We start from the raw sequence: 10,896 nt of genomic DNA on the forward strand, positions 1-10,896 counted from the left end.
ACAAGCTTTATCTCCAAAATAAGATCTGGTGAAAAATAAACACCCCTCTTCCCCCCTCCCCCACCCCCCAAAAAGCTCACCTTTTTTATATCTGGCTTTTGGATTTTCCATTTTGTCTAAATCGTCTCAGTTGTGGTGGACAAATGAGTTAAACAGCTGAGTGGTTATACACTTTATGTCTTAAAGGCCACTCCTTGACCCAATGCTGAAGGTCATTTCTATTTAGAACCAGAGAAAGTTCCTGGTCTTGAGAATTGTTCAGATTTGAAGAAAGCCTAACACTTCACTTTTCTGCTTAAAATCTGTGAACAAATTCAAGAGGATCCAATGAAGAGAAAATTTCATGTGGCTAATGCCTAAGGTTTAAAGACACCAGCTTAACAAATAAAAATGTTTACATTTGTGCATCAAAAAGACCCAGACAAGAATATGCATATCAACATTATTTGTAATAGGAAAAAAAAAAGAGAGATATAATTCACATATTTATCAGCAGTAGAACAGATAAAGTGTAGACTATTCATATAATGGAGAACTATATGCCAATGACAATGCCCAAACTATTACGACATGCAATGACATGAATAAATCTCACAATGTTGAGAGAAAGAAGCTGCTAATAAAAGAATGAATACTATTCTGTTTTTGTAAGTTTCCAGAAGTCAGGCATCACTGGAGCACTGCAAGCCTGCCTTCCCAAGGGGGCAGGTCCCTTTTCCCATGGCAGGGAACAGAGAAGCACAAGCTCCCTTCAAAAGAGGAGAGAACAGGGTCAGGCTGCACATGTTCAATTTCCTCTTCCAAATTCAACAGTTATTCTTCCACCCCGAGGGAATGAATCATTAGTGAGAGCTGGAGAGGCCGAGCGTTATACTCCTGGGGTTCCCTCTGTATAAAAGAGTGGAGAAAACCAAGTCCACATTGAAGAAGAAATAGTTGCTAGTTTCCTCTGACTTCAGAGCACCTTCCCACACATGTTGCTTTCTTTATATCAGAGTTTCTCAGCCTCAGCACTATTAACATTTTAATATTAATTTTAAAGAGATCAGACAGTTCTTTGGGGGCAGGGAGAGTGTCCTGTGCATTATAGGGTGTTGGTCTTGACACACGAGATGCTGATAATGTCCCCTCCCAGTTGTAATTACCAACAATGCCCCTGACTTCTAACTTAGAGCCACTGTTTACCCATGCACAACCCATGTATGGCCATGGGTTGTGCATCTGTGTAGTCAGCCCCACTCAACTTTTGCACTATGGGAGATTTTTCTTTTGTGTTCACTTTTGAATGTACATTTGCATGTAGGGAAGGTATATAAAGACATGAGGATAGTTGAGTATTAGAGCAGTGATTTGGTGGGTTAATATTCTCTATCCTTTGATTTAAAACCATTGGATACAATTGTCTTTTGTCTTTTATTATTATTAAAGTAACTAAGCTACTTATATACAGTTTTAAGGAAATCTTTGCTTTTTTTGTAAAACTAACTGAAAAATAAATAAAATAAAAATTCTTTACTAGCAAAGGCTAGTGTTGTTATTAAAAAGACATTCCTAGAAAATCATTCCCTTACCTAAGTCTTAATTTCTGAAGGGATTCTAAAATACAAGATGAAATGTTCCAAAAAGCATAACTTCATTCTTTAAAATATATATTTTTAATATTTTTCTCATAGGCAGAAACCGTTATTGCATAGACAAAAATTATGCCGGCACTCTTATTATATGGGATAGAATTTTTGGTAAGTAAACAGTACCAGAATAAAAAATATTAATTAGCTCCTTAAGTCACAGAAAGCCAAACACCATATCCCTAATGTTTATCTTTCAGGGACCTTCGAGGCAGAGAATAAAAAAGTTGTATATGGTCTGACACATCCCATTAATACATTTGATCCATTCAAGGTGCAGGTAATGTACTTGGTTTTATTCTTTCTGAATTGATTATATTCTATCATAAACATATTTAAAATGAAAATTAGTTTTGAAAGGTGGTAGTATATTACTCTACCTTCCCCAAATATTTTTTTAACTGTAAAAGAATTTGAAAATAACTAGCGCTCAAAGATTTGAATCAAATTGGGCAAAATGTATTTGAAAAACAATTTATAAGAATTTTAAAATATGAATATAAAATGTTTCTTTAGCAAACATATTTTTTCTCAGAATAGACCTGAAATATATTCATGCATTCAGAAGGAGTGGTAGTAAAATGTATAATTAAGGCTGACCCTACAGTAAGAAAAATATTTGCTTCAAGTCTGTATGACTCTGGTTAAAAATTCAACATGAGGCCTTTGCCCTAATCCTCTTGGATCTAAGTGTCAGGAGCTATTATGGGTTGGTTAGGTCTGCACATTACCTCACCTACTACAACTCGTACTAGACCAGTTTTCTGTTAGACATGTGGTATTGGTTGTTCACTGGTCTCAATGGTTGGCACTAGAGAAATGAGGAATGTCTGTGAAGCTTCGATTTGTCAGCAACAGACCACCACAAACACTCCTGGGGTTAGGGACTAGTAAATGAGAAAAAGATAAGAATGCTTAGAAAACAAAAGAGGTCAGTCAGTGACAGCTCTGTCCAGTGGGCTGGGTTTCCAGTGTTCAGTAAGGGAGGAAATTACAGGTTCATGTTGGGTCCAATTTTCAAACCTCTTCAAAATTTTAAGTTGAAATAACAAAATAAATCGACATTTATTGAGTTTTTACTATGTTCAGGTCATTGCTAACAGCTCGGAACAAATATTTAATGTAATCATTACTGAAACCTTATGGTTCTTTTTAGCCCCATTTTTTTGGTGGATGAGACTGCGGTTCCCAGGGTTTAAAAAATTCACCCAACTACACAGAGCTTGTCAACTGCAAACTTAACCAAGACGGGTTACTGGTGAAGCCCAAAACTTGCTTAACTCTGTGTAAACTTTACACTGTGCTGCCTCTTTACAGAAAAAGCCATCACAAATTGCCTTAATTTTTCAGGTTAAAGGCATTTTTATATCACACTTTGAAATAGAAAAATTGATAATTTCTTTTTTTCTCATCTACAAGGCATCTCTCTCTCTCTCTCTCTCTCTCTCTCTCTCTCTCATTACTAACGTATCACTCGGGAGAATGCTAAAGAAATATTTTAGGGTGCTTTCTTAATAATAAGCTTTATAGAATTGAAACCAATTTAGAAATAATACATTGAGAGCTACTTTTTCCACTTGGTATAATCCTGTCTCTGTCACGCGGAGATTAAAAAGGAAATAGACAACTTGGTCTCTGTCCTCTATGAGAGAGACTTTCAAATTTAATGTGCATACGAATCATGGGAGAATGTTAGTGAAATACAGATTATGTTCAGGAGGTCTCAGGTCTGTCCAAGATTCTGTTTCTGATGAGCTCCCAGGTGACATCTATGATTCACAGCTGGTTTTAAGTAGAAAGGCTTTAGAAGTGCGCACCCTTGCTGAAGAAAAGCAGTTCATATTGAGACAGAATCAGAGACTGAGAACTGTATAACATGAGATGCACAAATAATTAGATGACTAGGATTTGGAGAAAGACAATATTCAGACAATCGCAAGTATTTTGAGCTGCTGTTGAATCTACATCACGTTCAAACCTCCGAGCATCTACCCCTCACATAATCATTTCCTTTAGTGTAGTAATCGTCACAACTGTGTCTTAAGTTTAGTCTTCTACATGCTCACTCAATGATCAGAAATGTCAAGTTAGCAAGTTATGATAATTAGAAGCTCTGAAACTGTGAAAACATATACTTACTTTCATTTATATTCCTTTACGTTCAGCTAAATTTCACACCTTTCCTTCGGAGACATTAAAAGCAATTTAAGATGGCCTTCACTAGATGGAGATTTTTTCCCCCTTATTATTCAGCATAAATCATTCACTTCAGTTTCCTTTGGAGTTCAGGAGTTTCAGGGCATTGGATAGCAAATAAATGAGAAAGTACTCTATTTTAAAACATTACCATATATTTCTTGTGGCTTGTATTTAGTAAGATAGCAATAAAATTGCACCCAGTTTTCAAAACTACACAACAGAGAAGTATATTAATGTGTGTTATAACTCCTAAGCACATTAATTTTCTGTTTTATTATCATTGCAAAGCCCCAAGATGTTTCCATCTAACATTTTCTTTTTCCTCAAAAACTTCTCCACTAAATCCTACATGGTTCCTTAATTGCTTAAGATTCCTTATTGCAATATTTCAAGCAATTTTTAAAGCGATTTTTGTAATCCTAGCAATTTGAATTCTTTGAGACATTGAAAATGTCAGTGAGACCACAAATTCTGATGGAGTCAAAACTTCTTTCTACATTAACTTATTACTACACTTGTAATAGAACTCATTTCTAGAGTCTATAGCTGATGTCCAACCTCTAGGGTTATTTTTAATCCTATGATGCATTATGATGACAAGTATGGCATTTATAGCTAATTATCCTAATAACTAATATTTATTGGGTATTTATTATGTACGGGCATACTTTTAACTTCTGTACACAACAAATATGTATCATTTAAAGAGTTTGGATTCCTGTTATAAGCCTCAAAGCAAACTTTTGACTCAGCAAACTTTTCCTTTTCTTATTATAGAATATAGTCTATTTAATACTTAGAAGTCTACTATCAGAAATAACTTTTTGTTTGTTCGTTTAGTTGGCATACAATATTATCTTAGTTTCAGGTGTACGACATAGCGATTAGACATCTATAGAACTCACAAAGTGATCACTCCAATAAATCGTGCCCTTCTGACACTGTGTATAGTTATTACAATATTATTTGCTATATTCTTTATATTATACTTTCTATCTCCATGACTATTTTGTAATTACCAATTTGTACTTCTTAATTCATTCTCTCTTTTTCACTGACTCCTCCAACCTCCCTTCCATCTGGTAACCCTCAAAATGTTCTCTATATCTATGAGTTTGTTTCTGTTTTGTTTTGTTTTATTTTGTTTTGTTTTGTTCTTTAGATTCTACATATACATGCTGTCATATGGCATTTGTCTTTCTCTCTCTCATTTATTTGAATGAGTAGAATAGCCTCTAGGTCCGTCATGAAATATCTTTTTCCATCCCATTACTTTTAGTCTGTGTGTGTCTTTTAATTCGAAGAGAGATATAGCTTTGAATAGTGTTCCTTAAAATGACATGTTTATCTATAACTCAATACAGTAAATAAAAGATTATTTTTAAATGTTTCATATGTGCAGTGTTTGTATATTTTCACATTCAACCTAATATCCACTTAGTAAGACTTTATTAAAGAATTCATTAGACATAGATATTGAGTACACAGGCTGCTAGTTAATTTCATTGCACGCAAATCCCCTTAATTCATTTTTTCTACTTTGCTGATTTTCTAAACAGTCTATTTTTTAATTTCAAAATTATATTTTTGTGGAGCTTCAGAAATATTGACAATATTTAAATTTAAAAGAATGCATAATGCATAGAATGAATTGTAATCTATAATGCAATTGCATATTAATTAATAATAATGCAATTATATATAACCTATATATTAAAGAAAATATGTACATTACATTAAACAATAAAATAAAATACATGATTATTGTATTTAATCTTTTTTGTTAAGACTTTTTCTTATTTTAAATAAACTGTATTTTTATTCTTCTAGTTCCACCATTTAGTTTACATATGGACTACATTCTGGGCCACACCTGGATTCTTCAATAAGTTTTCTGTCATATTTAAAGGACCAGGATGGGGTCCAGGGAAACCAAGACTTGGACTGAGTGAAGAAATCCCAGAGGTAAGTAGAGTTCATGGGTTTGATGATAGTGAAGATTAGTCTCATATTGTCCAGTATATAGCCAGCTTGTATACATGCTGACTTATGTAAATCCGAAAAAGAAAAGATGTTCCCTTAGACACAAGCAGCCTTGTGGTGCATAACTTAATGAGTGAACACCACCTAGGGGCCAATAAGAGGGGTGCCTTTTCCCAGGCAGACACTGCCTCTTACCAGGGAACATGGTTTAGGGGACAGAACAGGGGAGACTGGTTTTTAGATCCACCTAAAACCCACAGCCTTTATGTAGTGCAGAAACTCACGTGACTCATCACAGAATCCTAAAACACTAGAGATGATTCAGTCTAGTCTTTGTTTTGTTCGTGAAAGACAGATCTCCAGGATGGAAGGTCAAAAGTTACACCAAGGTGATGGAGTTATTGGAATAAACTATAACTCTAGTGTGATAACGTTAAATATAGAAATACTATTTAAAAACAAAAAAAAAATAAGCAAGATAGAGATTTAAAACACTGGAAACCAAATGAAAAATTCAGTTTCATCTCAAGTTCCTCTTACACACAGGGAAAGGAATTTATTTGCAATCATTCAGGATATATATTGTAATTCTTTATCAAAATAACTTTCATTAATAGTAATATTGAAACAAGAGAAATGGTAAACTTCTGTTTATTTCAATGACAATTATGAATATAAAAATTATCCAATATTTCAAGGAAATAAAATCATGTCTTATTTGGGTATTATTATTATTTTCAGAAAATCCTGATCTAAATAAGGATGTTTTCTCATCTAGTCATGAAAGCTGCTGTGTCAGAATTTCCCAGATATTTGGTTATGTTCAAAATCGGTCATGTAATAATGTTCTAATTTGGTATAGGTGAAAATATTTTGTTTATTTCAGTTCCAAAACAGTCTAATTTACTATGGCCTATTTATTTATTTATTTTTCAATAGAGAATCTAAAGGAAAATTTTAAAGTCATATTGTGTCTTAAATTTTCATTTATAAAATAGAATTGTAGTGTTTCTGGGAAACTCCCTAGTTGGGAAAGTCATTTCCAATACATCAGTATTTCCCTTGGAGGTATAATTATCTACACTACCCAAAGTTGCCTTCCATTTTCTCTTTTGCTATACTTTCATATATAATCCTGGATATATTTTTGTACTCATATTTTTATATCTCATATTTTCATGTTTATTTTGGTTATCTTGATCATCAGTACACATTGTTGAATCAATTCTTACAGTGCTATATGTGAGATATAAACCTAAAAGCAACAAATGAACAGGACAAACAGAGACTCATGGACATGGACTATAGACTAGTGGTTACCAGAGGTTACAGAGTAGGGGAGGAACGGGGAGGTAGATGAGGTTAAGGGGGTCGATTATAGGGGTATAGGGGGAGAGTGAAGTGGGTAAGGGGATCAAATATATGGTAGCTGAAGGAAATTGGACTCTGGGTGGTAAACACACAATAGAATATACTGATGTCAAATGATAATGTACACCTGAAAATTATATAATCGTATTAACTAATATTACCTCAATAAACTTAATTTAAAAAATTCTTAAAGTGCTCTACATAAGGCAGACTAAATCAGAATTGTAATGCTTCTGAAATGGAAAACAAGTCTCCCAACTTTTACATTGTTTTTCTATCCAAAAAATGAATGTTAGCATCATTTTTGGGGGAAATAATAGCAAAACTTTTCATTTAATTTTGCATTACTCATCTTCAATAGTGTGAATCTCAATGAGAGGAATAAGCCAGAAAGTGATATAAAAGAAAGACTTCTTTCTTGTCTTCTTAGGTTACAGGGAAAGAAGTTCCCTTGTCATCATCAGCGTCTCGACTATTAAGGATATATGCAGTTATACAGTTTGCTCTGATGCTAGCCTTTTATGAAGATACCTTTGCAGATAAAGCTGTGAGTGCTCTCCATTTTAAATAGCGTGAAAAATTATCTGTCATTCTGTTCAACAAAATATCTCACATTTAAACAAGTAAATTATTTCTTCTAAACTATTGAATGTAAATTAATTATATGTCCAAAGTGTTTTAGTATAGAATATTCATGAAATGATATACGATTAACCTAAATCATAAATAGGAAATAATTTGTCACGAATAAATTCCTTGACAGTTCAAGAAAAGTACTCCAGAAATTAGCATTAAATGTGTTTGGGAAAGCATACTTCATATGAATTTTAACATACTTACCTTCAGTTAGAAAATACCCTGATACCTTTATACGAAGTTTTCAATGTTGGGTTTACTTCATTTGTTTTGTTCTTTCTAAACATTCAGAATATTTGACTTGTCTTATTCAAACAGGGTTTAGAATCTGGATTCTAATTCAGGCATTACCACCTGGGAGTTATTTTTTGGCCACATATGAATATTTTCACTATCTACATTTTGGAGAAAACAAAAATTATGTAATGTATGTAAAAATGCACTGTAAATTATAAAAATATAAAAAACAGGTATTTTTAAATGCTTGTTTTGTTTTCTAGATTTATTTACATTATATTCTTCCAAAAAAGATTTACAGTAGTTCAAGAGGCCCATAAATTATAGTAAGATAACTATGTGGAAGTAGGTGAGATTAAAAATAGAATCACAGATGAGTAAAAAAAAAAAAATCAGTATCTTTCACTCTGTTACCAAGAAAATGTGTACGTTATGAAATAATCTCACTAAATCGGGAATTTTCAGGGCTCACGTAGTAGCTCTGTTTGAATAAAGAAATGAGAGGAGAGGAGTTTTTATTTTCAGTAAAATTATGGTTTAGTATACCTATTTCTTTTTAAGGTATATAGAATACCTCATATTGCTGGATAAAATACACTTTATAATCCTCTTTAAATGCATTACATAGATGAATTGGCAAAAATTTTGAGGTACTCCGTAGAGGCTAAAAATGTTGAGAAAATGTGAATTCATTGAGGAAACAGTGCTAATCCCTAAAGCTGCCCCAGGGCATTGAACAATCTCTGTTTGGTTGAGACCTACAGAGGCCAGACAAAGCCAAGAACCTCGCATAGGTGGGAAGTCAGATAAAGAACTTTAAACAAAACAACTGAAACCAAAAAGAAAAACTTTCCTTAAAGGGACAGGGGTGAGATGAAAGAAAACATGGAAAGGAAACTTGCCTATACTGGACTTGGCTACTAGAAGGCAAAACAAAAAGTCTTCCCTGAGAATTATTAACTACAAACCAGCCCTCACCAAACCAGCCTTCTGTATTCAGATATGGATACAGAATACACATAACTTATAACCACTGATTTATAAGCCAAAGATAAAAATATAGTTTAAAGTGATCATATATTAGGTCTCATGTGTTCAAAGACCCATGTTCAAATGATGCTTATAGCAATTTCTTAAACCCAACTTTCAGCATATTTCCATAGATAAAGTCTCAATGATTATGAACTCAGAGATAAAAAGCACAGAAACACTAGAAGAAAGCCAACATTAGTAGAAACAAAAAAACAACAGACTAAAACTCTCAAAAAAAACCAAATTTTGGAAATAAAATCAGTTAAAACATAAATTAAGTAAGTTTAATGTTTGAAGAAGTAAAGTTGAAGAAATTAAGAAAAAAATTTACAATTATGAGAGATCAACAAACAAGACTATAAAAAATGAGGCATATTTAGAAATAATCAAATTAAACTTCTAGAACACAAAAATATAATGGACATGAGGAAGTCAATGACTTAGCAGTTTAAAGACTAATGAAGAGAGATTAGTGCATTAAAAGACAGTGCCAAAAAATATATCCTTTATACAATGCTAAAAGACAATGAGACTTTTTTAAATGACATAAGCTATCTTTAAACATGAAGAACACTATGAAAAATTCTTTAAAAGATACAAGAATCCAGAAAAAAATAAATAAATATAAATATGATTAGTGGACAGTGAATCCAGGCAATATAAATTACCCTTTTCAAAGAATAAGTTTGTGATGTTGACAGATATCAGTCCATCCATGAAAACCTCCAAAGTAATAGAAATAAATAAATAATATGTACAGAAAAATGAGTCTACTATAGTGTTATTTTTGATAATTTTAATACATCAACCCTATAAAATTATCTAAGAAAGAAGTCTACTTGAAGTAGGTTACTGAGTGTGTTAGGCTGGACTTTTTGGTTGTACGTGACAGAAATTCAACTCAGAGTGAATTTATTAACTCATATAACTGAAGAGTCTGGAATTTTCCTTCCTCCTGCTGTGCTGGATTCAGTGAGTCTAATGTCATTAGGTATCTTCTCATTCTTTCTCACAGCTATGCTTTTCTCAAAGTACAGATTCTGTTATAGACTCTCAACCTTCATGATAGCAAACTGGCTACCAGAAGCTCTAGCTTTAAAAACTGCCACGTGAAGAACTCAAGAAGCGAAAGCTATAAATTGGAGTCTGATGTTAAGGGTTAGTTCATCTGGAAATTACTGAACCAAGCAATGTGATCAAGCCTGGATCACAGACCATTCAGTCTATGTACAGGAAGACAGTCAGCTCCACAGGATCCTCATGCTCTGAGAGAAGGGATAAGATGGTTCGAAAGAAAAATTAAGATGATAGTATATAGAAAAAAGAGCAATAGATTTCCATAGGCAAATATAAAAAATGTTAGCTCCATAGGCAAATATAAAAAATGTTAGCTCTATATAAGCCATCGTCATTCATAAATAAATGATTTGAACTTGTTTTAAAAAAAATGTGCTTTAAACACTTATAAAATGCTTAGTAACATATAAACCTTCCTGCAGGATACCAGAAATGTCTAATAATATAATGGAAGGACATATATTAGCTTACTATTTGCTCTTTTATATATGTGCTACTACTAGTGAAACCAATTCCATATTGTAGCAGGTTCATTTGCCTTTAGCTTCAAAAGAGACAAAATTTGGAACCAAGAATTCATTTCAGGAACAAAGGTTTCTTAAAAGCAGCATGAACTATTTCACTCTTAGCAGTGCAGCGTGTAGTTATCAAACTACCATAATTGTTAGGCTTATTAATTGCTTAACCTAAGGCCTCATAATCATCTCTTCAAGTATTACATAATTAACCCATA

At 32.9% G+C, this 10,896-nt stretch overlaps 1 protein-coding gene across 1 annotated transcript in view; it reads left to right on the top strand.

The window, feature by feature from the left end:
* AGMO (alkylglycerol monooxygenase) overlaps nucleotides 1–10,896 on the top strand; it is a 307,596-nt gene that overhangs the window by 150,406 nt on the left and 146,294 nt on the right. The window contains 4 exon segments of the mRNA XM_011364559.1: nucleotides 1,674–1,739; nucleotides 1,829–1,908; nucleotides 5,658–5,792; nucleotides 7,612–7,728. Of these exon segments, the coding sequence (XP_011362861.1) occupies nucleotides 1,674–1,739; nucleotides 1,829–1,908; nucleotides 5,658–5,792; nucleotides 7,612–7,728 (398 nt within the window).

The sequence above is a fragment of the Pteropus vampyrus genome, unplaced genomic scaffold (assembly GCF_000151845.1).
Source record: "Pteropus vampyrus isolate Shadow unplaced genomic scaffold, Pvam_2.0 Scaffold4, whole genome shotgun sequence".
Lineage (NCBI taxonomy): Eukaryota > Metazoa > Chordata > Mammalia > Chiroptera > Pteropodidae > Pteropus > Pteropus vampyrus.